At 33.0% G+C, this 20,213-nt stretch overlaps 3 protein-coding genes across 4 annotated transcripts; 1 reads left to right on the forward strand and 2 right to left on the reverse strand.

Annotated features, from left to right (window-relative positions):
* Positions 1 to 62: 62 nt before the first annotated feature.
* LOC120163913 (60S ribosomal protein L18-2-like) lies at positions 63 to 17,737 on the reverse strand. 2 transcript variants are annotated; one of them, XM_039173714.1, is made up of 6 exons: positions 17,733 to 17,737; positions 16,227 to 16,230; positions 1,346 to 1,435; positions 1,130 to 1,258; positions 853 to 1,035; positions 63 to 356 (listed from the first exon to the last, which is right to left on the reverse strand). In XM_039173714.1, the coding sequence occupies exons 2-6, from the start codon at positions 16,227 to 16,229 to the stop codon at positions 198 to 200; spliced, it is 564 nt and encodes a 187-aa protein (XP_039029645.1). In that variant the 5' UTR covers position 16,230; positions 17,733 to 17,737; the 3' UTR covers positions 63 to 197. The 2 variants fall into 2 exon arrangements, with proteins under 2 accessions (XP_039029645.1, XP_039029644.1); XM_039173713.1 differs by lacking the exons at positions 16,227 to 16,230; positions 17,733 to 17,737 and adding an exon at positions 1,580 to 1,663.
* On the reverse strand, positions 2,517 to 4,888 carry LOC120163914 (malignant T-cell-amplified sequence 1 homolog). The gene is made up of 8 exons (XM_039173715.1): positions 4,751 to 4,888; positions 4,122 to 4,203; positions 3,944 to 4,011; positions 3,773 to 3,870; positions 3,411 to 3,547; positions 3,262 to 3,329; positions 2,918 to 2,981; positions 2,517 to 2,745 (listed from the first exon to the last, which is right to left on the reverse strand). Exons 1-8 carry the CDS (start codon positions 4,759 to 4,761, stop codon positions 2,728 to 2,730), a joined length of 546 nt encoding a protein of 181 aa, XP_039029646.1. The 5' UTR covers positions 4,762 to 4,888; the 3' UTR covers positions 2,517 to 2,727.
* On the forward strand, positions 9,421 to 12,657 carry LOC120163912 (bidirectional sugar transporter SWEET16-like). Its single transcript, XM_039173712.1, has 6 exons — positions 9,421 to 9,543; positions 9,628 to 9,664; positions 10,989 to 11,199; positions 11,282 to 11,443; positions 11,835 to 11,954; positions 12,162 to 12,657. Exons 1-6 carry the CDS (start codon positions 9,501 to 9,503, stop codon positions 12,489 to 12,491), a joined length of 903 nt encoding a protein of 300 aa, XP_039029643.1. The 5' UTR covers positions 9,421 to 9,500; the 3' UTR covers positions 12,492 to 12,657.
* Positions 17,738 to 20,213: the final 2,476 nt, after the last annotated feature.

The raw sequence follows: 20,213 nt of genomic DNA on the forward strand, positions 1-20,213 counted from the left end.
GGTCTTCAATTGTTAAAGTGCATCATATTCAGACAAGAAATTCCATGTTGAAAACATTAAAGTGCTTAAACAATGAAACACTTTGTAATATAAGAAAGATTCATCCTCAAACAAGTTATTAAACAATCCATGAATAAAGCAAGCAAATCATCTGCCATAGAATCCCTAAATGATAGAAAGCCTCAAGATAACTAGTCTTAAACCCTGAACCCCTTGCTGTTCCTCCTTCCTCTAGCCCTCTCGAACTTCCTTCCCTTTGCACGCACGTATGGTTTGGTGTGGCTGTGAGGAACCCCGGGTGCGGGACCAAAGTGTTTAACCGCTTCACGGGAATTTTTCGGACCTCGGAGGAGAACCTGCAATTCAGCCCAATGTAAATAGGATATTCAACCAACAGTTTCTTCTTTCAGAATACAAGAATTAGCGGAAGAGCGCAAAAGAACAGGCTTAAGGCAAGACACTGATTGGATTAGCTTCCTATACAAGGTTACATAAGAAAAGGTTTCTTGTCGCAATAGAATGAGGGATATTAACATTATGGTCTCAATCTCAAACATACGGAATTACAGAATCATTGATAAATTCGCATTGTAAACAGGTGTTTGAGCACATTAGTTCCAAATAAAACATCACAATCCTTATTCAAATAGTGAATGAAACAAACATCCCCATACCAATTTCAACGAGTTTCGACAAAAGATGAACAAAGTAGAAATGAGATTTCAACGAAAGCATGACTTAAAAACACCAATCCAACCAATAAACAAATCAACATACATTCATTCGAAACAAAAAGAGACTCCAACCAATAACATGAAGCAACAAAAACAAACGGAAGAAGAGATCAAATACCGTGTTTTGTCCCAAGGGAGCCCTCAAAGCAAGCTGATCAAAAGTCAAGCATTCACCACCAGCCTTCTCGATCCTAGCTCTAGCAGTCTCTGTAAACCTAAGAGCAGTAACCTTCAAAGTGGGAACCTCATAAACCCTAATATCATCTGTCACTGTGCCCACTACCACACCAATCTTGCCCTCCTACAAGTCAGTTATACATACAAAAACGATGAATTAAACCCAAAACTCAACAGCAATTTAAAAACCCTAAAAATCCCATAAGTTAAAAAAATACCTTTCCATTCATGAACTGAACTAGTCTAGACAAAGATAGTGGAGGCTTGTTCACTTTGCTCATGAACAAGCGTTTCAATATCACGGCATTGAATTTGCTCCCGGTTCTTCTCACAAGGAAACGGTAAAGCTATAACCGCAAAACAAAACATCAGCAAATTTATTAAAAGAATGGAAAATAAAAGATGGGATTTTTATGTGGGGATAAAGGTGAGACCTTGACGAGGAGTTTGAGGTAAATATCATCGGATTTAGGAGCTGTCCTCTTGGTCTTCTTGCTCTTACCTCCTGCGATTAAATCGATCCCCTGTTTAAGCAAAGACAAAAAAAAACCAACAGACATAAGCAAAAACAAAAAAGAACAATGCAAAAAGATGGATCTTTTGTTGTTGTTGTTCGTGTTAAGAGAAAATAAAAAAAATTAGGCAATTTGGGAGGAGAGTAGAGAGACCATTTGTGATTTTTTTTTTTTTTTTTTGGCTTTAAGCCGCGAATGCAAGAGGATACACCGAGGGGTTAGGGTTTCAATTTTGAAGGAATTTTTTATGAGGTTTGTGTTTATTTAGGTGCGGTTGAGTTTTATTATTTAGATCGTAGTTCTTTCTTATCAACCCTACACGTGTGTCATAAGTAATGAAATATTATGGTTTTAGTCCCTCTATTATACTATAATTTGAATAACGAGTTTAAACTAATAAAACTGTAAACAACTATTGCTGGTGATAAGATCCAATTACATAGAAATTTTACACATATTTAAGATCGTTCGATGAGATTAACTGTAAAAAGTATGAAGATATTTATTAAAAAAACAAAAAGTAAATCTTAATTGTTTATTTTATCTCTTCCAATGATCTAAATATATACAAAACTAGATAAATAATTAAAACTCTAAAAGTGTTTTATAAATCTTTTCGTATCACAATAATAGTTTCTTTACCTGTTTTTCTACTAAAAGATACATTTTATTAAAAAAAATGAAAAAAAAAAGGTAAAAACGATGAGTGAAAATTTTTACGAATTTATTTAAATAGAAATACGTGTAGCGACCTAAATTTTTTGGTCAACATTCGATCGTTGACCCTTGCGTTGAATTTAAATTTAATTGGATTAAAAATTAGTTTAAATGAATATTAAACTGAGATTTTTGAACAAAGGTATGATCATTCGTTATTAAATCATTGCAAATCTTTGAACAAAGGTATGAGCTCAATCACTCACCTATTGGCCTGAGTTTTGGGGTTTTGTATACAACTTTATTTTTTCTTTATCTTCTCTTCTTTCTTCTCATTCTCGTCAAGCAAGAAAGCAAAAGTCCTCACATTTTGCTTCCCAATACATACATTTGATATTTTTGCTGTAGGGAACTTGAATTGCATGAAACAATATGGAAAGTTAAAAGGTTTCTCTACAGTACGAGTATATATCAAACATAACAGATTCATCATGCAATTCTTTCAGCTGCTTACAAATATCTCAAAACTCATTTTAGACTCACTTCAATGCCAAAGAAGAGCCATTAATTATATACCTCTTCTTTCTTCAAGTATCTCAACTTTTTCATGCCAGGCATTGCAGTTGTTCCCCACTCAAGTTTGTTCATTCTAGTCGCTCCATCTGCGAAATAACGCAATGCAAAGACGGATTCAATGGAAGTATCAAATAGTTCGACTTATGGATGTTCATCATAGATGCCTGCTTGCAATAACTATGATGGTTGTCAATCGAAAAACGGACGATTAAAAATGCTTTATGCCATCCAAAGCACCAAATGATCAAGTATAAATACCTTCCATAGGCCATCATTAAGGTAATGCATGTTGTCTACCCCAATTCCCTTGTTGATTGCCTTTCTGCAAACGGAAATGAATACACAGTCATTGTAGTCCAAAATGCTTGTCAGTTGGGAAATAGAAAGTATGTAGGACCATCGGAACTAGACCACAAAAAGAGGACCTTTTTTTATAACTAGGAGGCAAAAAGGAACAGACAGAATAGTAAATTAGTAATGCCATGTTCCTAGCTACATTACTGTCCTTCAACGGAGGAGGAAGAAATACACTATGCTTTTCAAGTTGAAGTCTGGCAGTCCGTAAAATCAAACTGTGCAGAAACAACTGGACAATAACTCACATGTCTTTAGCTGACATTTTGGTAAAGCCAATAGCGAGAGCATGTTGTTTTCCTTCAGCCATTATTGCCTGAAAGGATTAGTTGACAAATCAGATATCGGGAAGATGTAAAACAAACATATAAACCGTGACAGAGAAGATGAATCATACCACAGGAGTTTCTGCTTCCACTTCATCATCCAAAGCACCACCAGGGGATGTAAGACCAGGGCACATTATGTTTGCACCAGCAAGGACGAATTTTATCGCACCGCGATCTACTTGGAACTTTTTCATTATGTTCGGATCTGAAAGACCAAGATACAAAACGGTCATATTTGGATTTTCATAACAATAGGATACATGAGAGTAAAGCACAAAGCAATACAGAAGAGAACAAAGCTTATCATGGTTAAGAAAGCCACATATCTTTGTAGTTGACAAGAGCCAAGTAAACAATTATAAAATCAAATGAACATCACTCAAATAAATGAGGTTCAAAATAGAAGAAAACCCAATTATGAGATACTTACACTGGTGGAGGAGTCTGAGAGTAGGCATGTACGGTCCATCACGGATATTGAAGAATAGTGGAACACTATTAACCAAAACCAAATTTAAATGGTTTTGACTGCAAAGGAATGAAACTGTTAGCACAGTGTCTCAAGTAGGAGAGCCAAAGCAATAGTGAAAGATCAACAAACCATTTCACAACAATTAATGGGACCTTCTTTGGAAGCAAATCCTCCAAGACAGGCTCAAGTCCCGGGTACTGCACAAAAGCGCCAATACATTAACCAAAACAAGAAAAAAAATTAATTTCAGAATTTAACTATTATCACAATTTGTGAAACAAAATAATCAAATAACCTAGATTCACACCTCCTCAGCGATGCTCTGCCGAATTTTTCGCTGCACAGATGCTTTGACTTGGTTTTGTGAAGACACATCTTCAGATGAAAATCTGCAAAAAGAGGGGAGATTACATAATATGGAAAATGGCATTCTAAAATGTAACTCAAACATCAAACTGAACTATTGGTAGTACCCTAAGCATGAAATGGTTATACTTCTTGCAATTGATTAAAAACTTGATTAATTTGTGCATTAACAAACAAAAATACTTGCATGAAATACATGAGCTCAATCACTCACCTATGGACAACCATTATTTCCCAATGCTCTAAGTATCCTATAAAGAATCAAAATACTTGCAAAGCAGCCCATTAATCCAAAACCCAGAATATATATTCCAAAACCAAATTACATCAAACAATAGTTTCCTTCATACAAAACAGTTAGACTAATCCCATTCTTCTCGATTACTTCAATCCCCAGCCAAAAGAATTCCAATCCATGGTCATGCAAAGACCCAGATATATACATATAAACAATAATAATAATAAAAACCAGACAAACGAACAGTGATTACTTGCAACTTTGCAGTTGTAAAATGAAACACCAAGAAAAGCTAACCAAGGACCCATTCCCCCAAGAGAAAAATCGCTTACTTTTTGAACATACTGATGAGAAGCGTGAAGATCTTTGAAGGATCTGAGCTTGGGATCTCAGAAAAAATGAAAAACCTCTGCCGCTGCGTGTAGCGTTTCAGTTGTTGAGAATCTGAAAAGGCAACAACTATTCACACAGCAACGCACAGGCTTTGGTATTGGAAGACGACCCAAAACGAGAGAGAAGAGGATAATTGGCACTTGGGTTCGTACTGGGCTTCGTCTACATGGGTCTTTCATCGGCCTTTGAGAATCTGCTCTACAACAATAACAACAAAATTCAATTCCCATATGCAATTGGGTAAAGGCAGGTAGGATAGTAGGTTGCCCCCAAAGTCAGGTTGAGAGTAGCTTCCGTGGAAGACCTCCGACAGTCAGAAAATAAAAATATAAATAAAAATGCAATGCATGTATAAATAAATACATAAATACATAGTTGAACAGTATTCATATGTAGTCATTAATATCCTATGCGCGTCTTTAATTGGAAGTAATCCCTGCAAATAAAACCCTGCGAAAAAATCTCTGCATATAGACAGTAACGTTAGACCCGGCTAAATTTAAAAGAGGAAACATGAAGAGAATGATACACAGAAGTCAACGATAACAAGCACAGCTCTAAGCCTTCATAAATACCAATAACAGAAACGTATAAAAAATAGAAGTCATGGAAATTACTACAAAGACATTAAAAGAAGACAGAGTTGATACACCCTAATGATGTGACCCACACTACTCGACTACCCTAGTCTTAAGTCTCCATATTTTCTTATCAGAGCTCTACATGAGCTCTAATTCAATACATTGCCTGAATATATAAAAATATATTAAGGAATTCTCTTGAAAGTAAATTTTACTAGACAGTTTTGAATATCAGAATCTCGAGTATTTTATAAAAAAGTAATTCACTTTCATTTTCATATTGATACGAGTCTGATTAAGATTAAAAATTAATTTTAACGATTCAAAATCAATAAATTTTCGTTATGATATTATCAAATCTCACATTATTTGTATATATGTTTTTTAAAATATTTAGATATAGGCTTGTAAAACATACTCATCGAGTGATTGATGATAAGACACACATACATATATATTGTTCAACCGAAACTAGCAACCTTATCACTTCAAACTATTTCCGAACTTTGGTTTATCTATATAGGACTAAATATTAGATTAAATTGAATCGAATCGAGTTCGAGTTGAGTGAAAATTAATTATGTTAGTTGAATTTGACGAATACTATTTTATCATTTAAATTTTACTTTTTTTATTAATTCAAAAATTACCGATTTTGTAGTTTTGTTTATATATTTGTTTGAATTCATATTTAAATTTAATTGTAATTATTTATAATATTATAATATTTATTTGTTCTTAATTTAAACTATTCTTCCTAATCGTATACGAATTATATATTTTTTTAAATGTGTAAATAAAACTTGTAATGTTTTAATAAATTAAATACCATCTAAAATTATATAGGCACAAAAACAAAATTACCTCAACGTTTGCACAAATGATCATTTTGTCCCTTTTTTCTTGGACCCTAACGTTTTTTCTTTTGGAATAAAACACCCCATAGTTGGATGAAAACCGTTACTTGACTAACGATCAATGCTTCCTGTTGACATGGTAGGTTCATGCCATGTCAGGAAAAAAATATTTTTAAAGTGAATTGAAATCGTTATTAATTACGTATACACTTATAAAAATATATTTTTAAATAATTTAAAAATGACTTTTTGATGACGTGACATCACATGAGGATCTGTCACATCAATATGAATCGCTATCTGTTAGTCAAGTAACTATTTTCATTCAACCAGGGATATTTTACTTTAAAATAAAACATTGAGGGTAAAATGCTCTAAAAAAAGATAAAGAACAAAGTGATCATTTCTACAACCGTTAAGGGTAATTTTGTTATTATGCCAATTATGTAATATATTTATAATTTATTTTTTAAATAATAAATTTTGAAGACAAAGTGTTAATATAAAGGAGTAAAATAATTGATGAGAATAAGGAATTCACATAGAATTGTAATTGAAAGATCAAATTAAATAAAGAATAAAATTAAGAGATTAAATTTTTAAAAAAATTATTGTAAAAAGAGAGAAATTAAAGTTACACATGCTTTCTATGGTGGTTGAGGAACAATGGTTTACATTTAATTAAAAATATACCTAAAATAAAAGAGGAATGAAAGAAACATAAAAATTATAGATTGAATCATAAAACAATCATATCATATAGCTGTAAATAAAGACATAAATGACAGTTTTAATGTTTGGTTTTTCTATTAGTTAAGCTTTTAAATTTCGCACAAACCGATAGTTAAAAGACTTGTTATTATCCTTTGATATCACGGGTAAACATCACAATGTCATATATATATATATATATATATATATATATATATATATATATTTATCGTTAATAGTTGAGAATATTTAAATAAATATTATTTTATATTAATCTCATATATATTTAGACGATATCGTTTGATACATAATATATATCATTTGTAAAAGGTTTTATGACAATATATCAAATGGTACTTTTTTATATCTTAAATTAAGAATATAAAAAAAAGAAAAAAAAACGTGAACATGAAAATGTTAAGGTCCTCTTTCCATGATTGTAACGGTGATAGTGATAATTATTGCCCCGATTGAAAACTATAGTTAAATAAAATGCTTTCAAAGAATCTTCGTTTAGTATCGTTTTTACGATAAACTCATCAAGTGATGTCAGTTTTTAAAGTGAATATTATTTTTTCTTTAAATTTTAAGTTCAAATGATTATGTATGTAAATGTTTATACGTCGTTGATAATTTAAAAGAAATTCTAAACAGATATAATTTTATAATCACCCTAAATTATTAAAAAATAATTAAATTTTGTGACGGATATCGAATATCGAATCTTTATTACATCCCAAACCTACTATTCAATTGGACAGAACCCCCACATAATTTCTGTTTGAAATTTATTTATGCGCGAAGGGAGATGAATGGTAACATAAAAAAAATCATGTTTTCTTTTATTTAACTAGAAGGTGGTGTACACAATCGACAAAAAAGTACAAAGCAGGCAACGAGTTGAGACCAAAACGTGTCATTAGAAACATGGGTTGATTTTGAACCGTCTATGGACCTAAACAAATAAGACCGTGTTTATTTGTTTATTATTCGAAAGTGTATATATTCATATTCGGTTCGTGATTGTTTATTACTTTTGAAAATATTTATGTTTAGTTTGTTTAACGTTTATAAATATATTCATTTAACGTTCATGAATATGTTTGTTTATATACTCACGAACATATTTTGTTTATATGCTCACGAAGATATCTATTTTCGCTTATATATTTAAAAAAATGGTGAAATTATGACATTTATCTTTAAGCTCTTTTCGTTTGACAATTTAAACTCCAATCAGTCATGATGTGTTGAATTTTGTCTATATCTTCACTAATATTCAAAATGTAAAAGAAAAAAAAAGAGAATTAAATAAACGAATTTATAAATAATTTTATAGATAAATTTATTCGTGAACATAATCGAACCGAATTATTTATTAAACGAAAAATTCTTCACTCTATTCATCTATGTCCCTGCTGGTTTAGTTCTTTTCTCTAGTAGCTTTCTGCCTTGGCTGGTAGGTGGACCTTTCTCGGTGAAGATTACCTACTCCTAGACACATGTGGTCTTGGGGTAGAGAAGGATTGAGGAAATGTTCGGAATATGATTACATCTTAAAAAAATAAATTCTTATATAATTTAAATATATTTTTATATTTTCATTAATGATTTAATTTTGAACGTTCTTAAAAATTTAAAAATTTTAGTAAGACTGGTTAGATTCATATCTATAATATCAAATTATGAGAAGATAAAAGACATGTTAATTATAGACTTCCCCTCTACTAAAATACCAAAGGCATGGATCGGAAACGATAGTTTAACAACATGCGATGTTAATACGCCATTGTTTTTAAAAATAAACAAAAACCCATCGTCGGCATAATAGTGATGAAGACAGTTTTGGTGAAACGAACCTTACCATTACCCGAAAATTATAAATAAAAAAATATCTAAATAAGTTAGGATCTTATCACTTTAACTATTCCCCACATGTATATATCAATGTCGATACGTCTCGTGTCAAGTCAAATACGAAGACGACAGTGATAATGATAATTACAAGGGTTCATAATCGGGTACTTTGATTCTTTGAGTAATTAGGGGGGTGGGGAAGATTAAGACACCCTTTGGCCTTGACCACGAAGGAGAAAAAGATTAAGACAACCAAATATGTGATTGATATTGAACCTTCGATATATAACCCACACCTACCTTACAATTGGACCGAACGCCACAATATTTTGTCTGTTTGAAATCAACTTAGTTCAAAGGGAAATGAAAGAAGAACTGTCCCAAAAATGGAAGAAATGAAAAGCTTGTCAACACTCGCTATCAAATATGGTCCACACACTATCAACAGATTGATTCGAATTATTAAGATAAAACTTTAAAATCCGAAGGAAAAAAAAAAGGGTCGACAAGATCCGACAAAAGTACAAAGTAGACAAGGATTTGAGACCAAAACGTGTCAAGAGAAGATGGATCGATGTTATAACCACCCATCTTTCTTATTCACCCACCGCAGAGAAGAAGAACATAATATCCCAACTCTCATTTATTTTGCTTCATTTCCTGCCAACTAAACCTCTGCTTTAATGGCTGCTAGCTTGAGCTTGAGCTTCATCGTTGGCATTATCGGTTTACTTCTTTTCTCTAACATCTTTTTGTTCTCTCTTCAAACTCAGATTTTTATTCTTTTTTCTTTCAAAAATCTTTTTGCAGGTAATATCATTTCGATACTGGTTTTTGCTTCTCCCATGTAAGTTAACTCAGCTGCAACAAAATTTTCTTGCCCCATGAGAAACTGTGTAGTATGTTGAATTAATTTTAGGGATAATTAACTTATAAAAGTTTAAAGTTTAATTTTACGTTTAATATAAAAATAAATGTATAAATTATACTCTAAGTCAGCTTTAGCTGTCTAACGAATTTTTGTTAAAAGTATATATTTAACATCTTTTCCGTTATACTTTTAGATGTCTATTTTATAACCGTCGTTAATGCTATGTTGTTTGATAATATTGGACTTTTAATGGTTTATTATTTATACTATTAAACTTTTAATTGTTTTAATTTTAAAATTAAACTTTAATTTAGCATTCAATGGAAGCATTAGGCCGTTAATGATGTGATGACATGATTGTTTTTTTATATAATTTTACTTTATGTATCAATTTTGTTAATAAATTTTAGTTTGTATATTAATTTGGTCACTTTCGATCAAATTGTTGTTGTTGTCGGTCAATTGTTTTTCATCATCGATTATCATTGACGATAAGATCAGTGTCAAAATGTTTATATTCCACTATTAGTTATTATCCTTGAATTAGTTTTTTTTTTACGAAACTCACTCTAAATTGACGAAAGTCTATTTAATGGTTCGATATATGATATGAATACTCTGATTTCCTTCTCTGGTAGTCCGATGAGGTTAGTTTTGTGATATGTTGTTAGTCTTCTCAAAAGGATGTTTATCACCGTTTATATTTTTGAACGAACACTCAAACCCCTCAAATTTGAGAAAACTCTTAAACTAGAGGATTAGAAGGTTAAAACGTTTAAATATATTTTTCTCGATTTTGAGTTAATTTTGTAAAAAATCACATAAAAATAAAATAGAGGAGTGAAATGCAAGTACTTTGGTACTGATATTCTTGCCAATAACAATTAATAACGACGAGGATTGATCGACAATGACAAAAATTGACCAATAATAACCAAATTGATACTTAAATTAAAGTTTAAGCATAAAATTAACGTATTTTAAAATTTAGTGATAAACTTGATAAAAGATAAAAAACTAAAATTCTACGGCAGTTCATATCTGCACCAAACTGTCAAATCATCCATCTATTAACAGTTTAAATAATCAACGCTTTCATTAAATCTAAAGCAAAAGTTATGCTCTATATTGAAGTTTCTTAAAATTTAATGGTGTGAACGTAACACTGTGTATTAAATCAATGCCGATAGGATGTTATTAACCAAGTCAATGTTGGACGTCACCATCGTGTTCACCACTGGTATGCTAAAGCCGCCAACTTTAGACAAAATAAAATCTGGGTTTTTGTTTCCGTTTCCAGAAAAACCTTTTGGTGGGTGGTAAAGAAGAAATCAACCGAGAACTACAAAGGAGTTCCCTACATAACAACCCTTTTGAGCACTAGCTTGTGGACTTTCTATGGCTTTATCAACCCAGATGGTTTACTTGTCATCACAGTCAATGGCGCCGGTGCCATCTTTCAGCTTACCTATGTCATTCTCTTCCTCGTATATGCTCCCAAAGATAAGAAGGTGCTTGCCCTTAAGGCGTTTGATAAAATGATTAACGCAACAGTAAGGCTTAATTCAACTGGCATACGCCTCTTTTTTTCAGGTTAAGACAGCAAAGTTGGTGGCTGTATTGGACGTTGGTTTCCTTGGAGCAGTAATTGCAGTGACTCTGTTGGCAATTCATGGGAACATGAGGATGACCTTTGTTGGAATTTTATGTGCTGCTTTAACCATCGGCATGTATGCAGCTCCTTTATCAGTCATGGTGAGTTTCTTCACCTAAAAATCCAGTAGCATTCCTTGTTGTTCGGTTAAGTAGGTTGACCAACCTGTCGACTTCAGTTGGTTTGATTACTGCATTTTTCCTTGAAGTCGGTTGATTAACTTTTTTGTTTTACATAAATTTAAGATTGTTTGATGAGTGAAAATAGTAGATTGAGATTAACTTCTAGTTATTTTTCCAGTGAATATCTTCTAATTTTTTACCGTTAATCTCAACCTTATACTTTTACTCATCCAACAATTTAAACATGTAAAACTAAAATGTTTTACATAACTAGATACTATATCTGTGTTGAATTTTCATCATTTTTGAAAGGACAACATTGTTGTATCTGGGCTTGCATTCCAAGGAATAATATTTTATGTTCCAACAGAGGACAGTGATAAAGACTAAGAGTGTGGAGTACATGCCATTTTTACTCTCATTTTTCTTGTTCCTCAATGCTGGGGTTTGGTCTGCTTATGCAGTGCTTGTGAAGGACATCTACATTGGAGTAAGTTCATAAATTTCCTTTTCCTCTAATCTCCTCAAACATGAAACATCTATACAACACCGGGTTCAGGTACTAGTGTCAGATATACGTGTATATATATCCTACATAAGTACGGTTACATTTTTCGAAGTTTTGTACATATTTAAAGGATCTTTAGAGATCATATCCCTATATTTATATGTCACACTCCCTCCCAAAAAATTTCAGGTGCCAAATGCTATTGGTTTTGTCTTGGGTTCAGCTCAGTTGATCCTCTATGTTATGTACAAGAACAGATCAGTTGCACCAAAACCAGATGATGCCATGGAAGAAGGTTCAGCTCATTTGATGAAAGGAAGCATCGAGATGCATTCGCTTGAGGAAAATCTACACAATCGGAGCCTAAACAAGGGCAAGAGCCTCCCGAAACCGGACATTAATCGACAATACAGTTTTCAGAAGATCATCAAGACACTTTCTCTGAGTCCACATGAACTGCAATCGAGTCGATCGCCTCACGAGAGCGTCGTCGAAGAAGGAAACCCTGATCAGCCATGATCCTGAAGGATATTGATCAAGGCACGGGAAACTTCAAAATTCAGGGTTCTGTTAGTTTTTTTCTTTTTTGCATTGAGGTCAGGTTTTTGTTGTATAAATGAAAAGAGAAACAAAGAGGAGATGGTTGAAGCTTATAAATGGATGAATCTTATGCAAATTCACATATTCATACATCCTACTAATGTTTCGGAAGACGGCTATCGGATAGAGTAAAAATGCAACTGATAATTTGAGAAAATAAAAATGAAGATAAAGAAGACACAAAATTTACGTGAAAAACCCCTAAATAAAATAGGGTAAAAACCACGGGCAACTGTAGAAGAATTTCACTATGAGAAAATATGAATTACAACCTCTCTCGATCTACCAAGGAGAAAACAATAATAATTCTCTCTTGATAAAAAAGAAAAAACAACTCTCAAGAAACTCTCTAAATTCTCTCTAGTATTGCAAGAAAGCTAGAATGATTTGGGATGGTTTTGAATCTAAATGTGCTAGGGTATTTATAGTTGAAACTTAAGGACTAATTTATAAATACCCTAAATTATAATAACTAAAAATGATTTTACCATTTTCCAAATTTCAACCAAAAAAATCGGTGCATTAATTTAAACCACCGAAAGTTGTTTTTGGCCATGTGGCCAACTTGGCTTTTTTCAACAATCTCCCACTTGAAGATTTGATTGGAACAATCATATATTTACACCATTCTTTCTACCTTGAACCATCATATTGCTTACGTCTCTGACAGGCCACAGGAGGATCGACACCGGGTAAATTTATCAGCGTTGATTGCCTTCGTCATGAAATCTGCTATGTTGTCCTTGGTATGGATCTTCTGCATATCTACCGTCCCTTCTTCCACCTTTTCAAGAATGAAATGGTATTGAACTAGTATGTTCTTTGTCCTTGAATGAAATGTTGGATTCCTTGCTAGATGCAAGGCACTTTGACTGTCACAAAACATAGAGACATACTCTTGATTGTGCCCAAGCTCCTCCAATAACATCTTCAACCAAATTGCTTCTTTACTGGCTTGTGTAACTGCTACATATTCTACTTCTGTTGTGGATGTAGCCACAACTGACTGCAATTTTGAAACCCAGCTTACAGCTCCACCAGCAACTTTAAACACATATCATGTAGTAGATTTGCTTTTATCCAAATCTCCTGCATAGTCAGAATTTACATACTCATTGATTAGTAAATTTGATCCTCCATAACATAATGCAACATTTGAGGTCCTTCTAATGTATCTCAAGACCCTTTTTACTATATTCCAATGCTCTTTGCCTGGATTCGCCATGTACCGACTAACCACTCTCACTGCTTGTGCAATGTCTGGTCTTGTGCATATCATAGCGAACATTAAACTTCCCACTGCTGATGCATACGGTACTCGAGACATCTTCATCCTCTCTTCTTAACTGCTAGGACTCATACTGGAGGATAATTTGGAGTTAATAGGAAGAGGGGTAGAAATTGGCTTACAATCTTACATGTTGAATCGTGATAAGATCTTCTTCAAATAATTCTTTTGTGAAAGCCAAATCTTTCTATTAATTCTGTCTCGGTGAATTTGCATCCCTAGAATCTTGTTTGTCGATCCCAAGTCCTTCATTTCAAATTCCCTAGCCAGTTGTGCCTTCAATTTTTCAATATGATCCTTGTTGGGTCCTGCAACCAACATGTCATCCACATACAACAACAATATAACAAAATCGTTATCACCAGACCTCTTGAAATAAGCACAAGGGTCAGCATTAAGTCTGTTGTATCCAAGGCACATAATGAAGGAATCAAATCTCTTATACCAACACCTCGGCGCCTGCTTTAGACCGTACAAAGATTTGTTCAACCTACAAACCAAGTTCTTCTTTTCTTTTTCTTCAAAACCTTCAGGCTAGAGCATATAAATTTCTTCTTCAAGATTTCCATGAAGAAAAGCTGTTTTAACATCTAGCTGCTCTAGATGTAAGTCCAATGTAGCACACATTTCCAGAACTACTCGAAATGTTGTTAGTCGAACCAAAGGAGAAAATATTTCATTGAAATCAATACCTTCTTTTTGAGCATATCCTTTGACCACCAGTCTTGCACGATACCTCTCAACTTGATCGTCACCATTTTGCTTGATTTTGAAGACCTGTTTGTTACCAATTGGCTTACTTCCTTGTGGTAGTGGCACAAGGTCCCATGTATTACTTTTATGAAGGGCTTCAATTTCTTCTTGCATCGCCATCATCCACAGTGAAGCATCTGAGTTGTTTATTGCCTCCTGGTATGTTGATGGCTCACCATCCTCTGTTAAAAGGCAGTATGCAATATTACATTCTATAACATAATCTGAGTGCCAATTGGGACGTCTTTTCACACGATCTGATTGACGAGTTGTTGGAGCTTCATAACTCTCTGTTTCTTGTTCATCATGTGCTGGTTTTGCTTCAGAAGAATCTCCTTGTTCAACCTCTTTTTCCACATGTATCTGTGTAGTCTCTGACTTTTCAGTGCTATCATCGTCTTCTTTTCTTTGTAGCTTATCTTCTACAAAGATGACATCCATGCTGATGATCACTTTACGGGCAGTGGGATCCCACAAGCGATACCCCTTTACTCCATCAGCATACTCCAAGAATTTGAATTTCCTGGATTTTGGATCCAGCTTTGAGATTTCTTGGGAGTTATACATCACGTACACAATACTTCCAAATATATGGAGGTTTGAATAATAAGCTGGTTTACCAGTCCACATCTCCATTGGTGTCATCAGCTCTATTGCAGTTGATGGAGCTCGATTCACCAAATAACATGCGGTATTGACTGCTTTTGCCCAGAATGATTTTTCTAGGCTTGCATCCCTTAACATTGCTCTTGTTCTTTCTAACAAGGTTCTGTTCATCCGCTCTGCCACTCCATTTTGTTGAGGAGTGTTCGCCACTGTGAACTGTCTTTGATGCCTTCTTTCCTGCAAAAGTCATCAAATTCTTCGCTTGTGTATTCTCCTCAATTATCTATTCTGAAACACTTGATCTTATTTCCAAAATCAAGTTCCATCCGCGCCTTGAAGTTTTTGAAAGTTGAAAACACGTCTGACTTCTTCTTGATAAGGTACACCCAACATCTCCTGGAGTAATCATCAATAAATGAGACAAAGTATTTTGCTCCACCTAGGGATGTAACTGGTGCTTGCCATACATCAGAGTGAACCAATTCTAGAACACTTTGCCTCTAGAATTTGATTTGTTGAATTTCAACCGGTACTGCTTACTTGTTATGCAATTGTCACACAAAGGAAGTGTTACCTTTGTTAAGCCTTGAAGTAGGTTTTGCTCCACAAAGACTTTCATTCCTTGTTCTGAGATGTGTCCAAGTTTCTGATGCCATAGCATTGCAGAATTTGAACTACACGAGGCAACAGAGGCTTATGCTTCTAGCAAAGTCTCTCCCTTCAGCATGTACAAGTTTGCTGCTATTTTTTCGCCTTTCAGCACCACAAGCGCTCCACGGAACACCTTCATGATTCATTTCCGTGTTTCAATCTTGCTTGCATTATTATCCAACAATCCGTAGGATAATAAATTTTTCTTCAGGCCTTTCACGTGCCGCAAATCTGGAACAACTTTAATTGTTCCATCATACATCTTTAATTTGATGGTTCCCACACAAACGATCTCTAAGGCATGATCATCGCAACTATACACAGATCCTCCTAAGATAGGTTCATAATGATGGAACCATTCTTTTCTTGAGGTCATGTGATATGTCACTCCCGAATCAATGAGCCATATATCTGCAAATCTTTTTCTGCCTTCCACAGTGGTTGAGGCTTCACAGCATAGAGCATCTCCATCATCTGAAGTGTTTGCGGTATTGCCTTGTGAATTGGAGTTGTAGCACTTTAAATTATTCTTGCTCCTCGACTTCGATCTACCATGTTTGTGACTGCTGCTTTGGCCACGTTCTGTTGATCTCCCTCTCGTCGTTGTCAGCGCTTCTGCTTGTTGCAGATTTACTTTTTTGTCTTCCTTGTTCTTGCACCGATTTTCTTCTTGTAGAACAACAGCTGCAACATCATCGAAGACTAGACTGGTGACATTACTGTTTGTCAAGTTGATGATGAGTTGATCATACGAATCCTGTATACTTTGAAGTAGAAGTTCAGCACGTTCTTATTCACATATTTTACAGCTTAAGGATGTAAGCTGAGAAAATAAAGTGTTCAGCGTATTTAAGTGCTCTGTCACTGAAATAGATTTTGGCATACGGAGAGTGTACAATTTCCTCTTAAGGAAAATTTTATTGTGCAACGATGTGGCCTCGTACAATTTGGTGAGATGATCCTATATCTCTTTAGTTGTCTTCTTCTCCTCGATGCTTGACAATACTTCATCTGCTAATGCTAGATGAAAGTTTGCCATAGCATTCCCGTCCATTTTGATCCATTTGTTGTCATCTGTGAAATCTACCGGCCTTTCACTGATAGCTGCTAGACACTCGTCTTTCCTCATGATGGCCTTCATCTTCAATTTCCACAATGAGAAATTTCTCCCATTGAATTTTTCAATATTAAATTTCGTTGCCATAGCTTCTTTTACAGATAGCTCCCACTATTTCACTATCGTGAATAGTTCTCTAGAACCTTCAAAGAATGGATAATACCTTCTTACTTTCTTATGTTGGAGGATCCACCTTTTGGTGGCAACCACAAAGACAATAAGCAGATATTACACACTCTAATCTAGCTCGGATACCAATCGTTGCGGAAGACGGCTATCGGATAGATTAAAAATGCAACTGATAATTTGAGAAAATAAAAATGAAGATAAAGAAGACACAAAATTTACATGGAAAACCCCTAAATAAAATAGGGTAAAAACCACGGGCAACGGTAGAAGAATTTCACTATGAGAAAATAGGAATTACAACCTCTCTCGATCTACCAAGGAGAAAACAATGATAATTCTCTTTTGATAAAAAGGAGAAAACAACTCTCAAGAAACTCTCTAAATTCTCTCTAGTATTGTAAGAAAGCTAAAATGATTTGGGATGGTTTTGAAGCTAAATGAGCTAGGGTATTTATAGTTGAAACTTAAGAGCTAATTTATAAATACCCTAAATTATAATGACTAAAAATGATTTTACCATTTTCCAAATTTCAACCAAAAAAATCGGTGCATTAATTTAAACCACTGAAAGTTGTTTTTGGCCATGGCCAACTTGGCTTTTTTTAACAACAAAAACGGGGAAGCTTCCTTAGACAATTTTAGGGAAGCAATAGTTTTAAGTTTTTTCTATGTATTTTCTATTGAAAATTTATTTTCGTCTCCTATAATTTTATAAGTTTAAATTCGTTACTCTTAACACAAAATTATGTGTTCGTCCTTTTAGAAATTTGTACACTCAAAATATAATTTAATTAAAATTTGTTTTTATTATTTAAATATAAAATAAAATGAATGAATTAGTGGTACGCTAATATAAAATTTGTCTACGAAAAAATTTCTCTTTATTATGTACCGAAATGTACTACAAGCAAATTTGTCTTTATTATGTAATATTTATTTTATATGAACCATTATTTAAATTTATTTTTATTTTTTTGGTATATCCAAAGGTATCCCCAGGCTTTGCCTGAGACTAATCCCCCGAGGTATTGTCGGGCACAAAGGTGAGGACCTCCCCCAAGAAAGTTTGCTGCATCCACAAGGGTTCGAACCAGGGACCCCTTGCTTAAGCGACCAGAGTTACTTTTTGTCTCCAAATTTATGAAAGACAAAATAATCCAAATAGATACACTAGAATAAGTTTCTTCTTTGTTTATATTATTTTAATCAACCAATCAAATATATCTATTTTTTTATAAATTTTATGTATACTTTTATGATTATGTTAATGCTTGCACAAAAATCCTCACGATATTTGTTTTCTGATTGATTTATCGGTGATAACATATTATTGGATTCCATCTTTATTAAAAGATTGTTTGGCGATATAATTAGAATTGTATAGCGAAACGCTCTGTCAAATCGTTTAGTTCGCTCACCACTCTTTTATCACTTCGTAAAACGTCTCGTTCGTAAGAGGCAATAAGTTTTATGAAGGTTGCTGATTCTTTTGATATTGGATATCAATCTTAATAAAATGATTCATTTTTTTCGTATATTTGAAATTAATATTTGGTAAACTAAAAAAATGGTCACTTTTGTTTGGGTTTTATAAATTTTTCCTCATTGAATTAAAAAAACATAAGATTTTGTCATCTTCATTTAGTTTTAATTAAGACATTGTCACTGAAGGTTAACGGACATTAAACCTTTAACGGTTTGCTAATGTGGTACAATAAATATATAAACTTAAAATTACATCATTTCCATGTAGATAAAACATGGATTAAATTTTGGTCACATTCCTTTCATATTTGTACACTTTTAGTCATTTACATTATTATTTTATTAAGTTTTAATCACTTAAGTTATTGTTTTACCAAATTATAGTCACTTGGATGTTGAATGTTGTTAGTCTGATCACGTGACCTATTAGTAAAATAGTTTAATTTTTATTTCAATACTTACACTTTAGAAAAAAATATTGATTATGGGTTTTTTTTGTAAATTCAACTTAATTTAGGGACAATATTTCAATTTATTCATTTTTAATAGGTGTTCTTCCCAACCCCATTATTGTTCATATTCTCCATGTTTCTTCATATTGAGACTACAAAATGTCAAATCAAAAAAGGAACAAGAAGACAAATCAATAGATCCAAATAATCTGATAACCGAATATTACTCTTCGTAATGATTTTCCCTTGAAAAAACTCCTCCGGTGAAACATAATAAGTGGATCCGTGAAATCATTCACTGAACTCAATCCAAATTCCATGATCACGTCGGATCTTTGTTTTTGCTCAAAACATGAATTTTTTTGATTTTAGATCCTTGTGAATCACCGTTAACCCGTGCGAACTACACGATATGTTGCACCCTCCGAATATTTTATTTTCAAGTGACAAAAACTTAATAAAACAATATCATAGGTGACAAAAATTGTACAAATATGAAGAGAAAGTGGCCAAAATTTAATTCATATATTATCTACATGGAAATGATGTAATTTTAATTTTATATATTTACCATGCCACGACAATAAACCGTTAAAGGCTTAACGTCCGTTAACCTTCATTGACCACATCTTTATTAAAACAAAACGAAAGTGATAAATCTTATGTATGTTGAATTTAGTAAAGAAAAATTTATAAAACTCAGACGATAATCACCAATTTTGTAGTTTACCTTTAATATTTTTATTTTATATGTAAATTTTTTAATGACTATTGTCTTAAATTTTTTCTTTGGATGCATTATAATTATAATTTTTCTATTATATTTTATTAATGATATATATATATATATATATATATACTCTTGAAAATCTTATTTTTATAATTAACATATGTGATGTTAATTAATCAACAAAAAGTAGTTTCCGGTTAATGTTTGGGTTTTCGGATATTTGCTTACAGAAAATTTTGGGCCTCCGACGTTTCACGGATGATCTATCCTTCTACACTCATTTTTGTTAACATATAAATATAATTTTTTTTAATATATATTAAAAATAAAATTAAAAATGTTTAAAATCTTAAAATAAGTAGAACAATTAGATGCCTATTTTACAATTATGAATCATTTATTTCTCTCTTATGATTCTAATTTATGATTT

Source organism: Hibiscus syriacus, unplaced genomic scaffold (assembly GCF_006381635.1).
Source record: "Hibiscus syriacus cultivar Baekdansim isolate YM2019G1 unplaced genomic scaffold, ASM638163v2 tig00111503_pilon, whole genome shotgun sequence".
Classification (NCBI taxonomy): domain Eukaryota; kingdom Viridiplantae; phylum Streptophyta; class Magnoliopsida; order Malvales; family Malvaceae; genus Hibiscus; species Hibiscus syriacus.

Excerpts from the sequence above, each read along its gene's own strand:
- LOC120163912 (XM_039173712.1), top strand. The coding sequence starts at position 9,501 with ATGGCTGCTAGCTTGAGCTTGAGCTTCATCGTTGGCATTATCG. Across the intron at positions 9,544-9,627 it reads CTTCATCGTTGGCATTATCG|GTAATATCATTTCGATACTG; the intron begins GTTTACTTCTTT and ends ATCTTTTTGCAG. Across the intron at positions 9,665-10,988 it reads CTGGTTTTTGCTTCTCCCAT|AAAAACCTTTTGGTGGGTGG; the intron begins GTAAGTTAACTC and ends TTCCGTTTCCAG.
- LOC120163914 (XM_039173715.1), bottom strand. Across the intron at positions 3,871-3,943 it reads CCATTAATTGTTGTGAAATG|TCAAAACCATTTAAATTTGG; the intron begins GTTTGTTGATCT and ends ATTCCTTTGCAG. Across the intron at positions 3,548-3,772 it reads TCTCAGACTCCTCCACCAGT|ATCCGAACATAATGAAAAAG; the intron begins GTAAGTATCTCA and ends TTGGTCTTTCAG.
- LOC120163913 (XM_039173714.1), bottom strand. Across the intron at positions 1,259-1,345 it reads ACCTCAAACTCCTCGTCAAG|CTTTACCGTTTCCTTGTGAG; the intron begins GTCTCACCTTTA and ends TTGCGGTTATAG. Across the intron at positions 1,036-1,129 it reads TTCAGTTCATGAATGGAAAG|GAGGGCAAGATTGGTGTGGT; the intron begins GTATTTTTTTAA and ends ACTGACTTGTAG.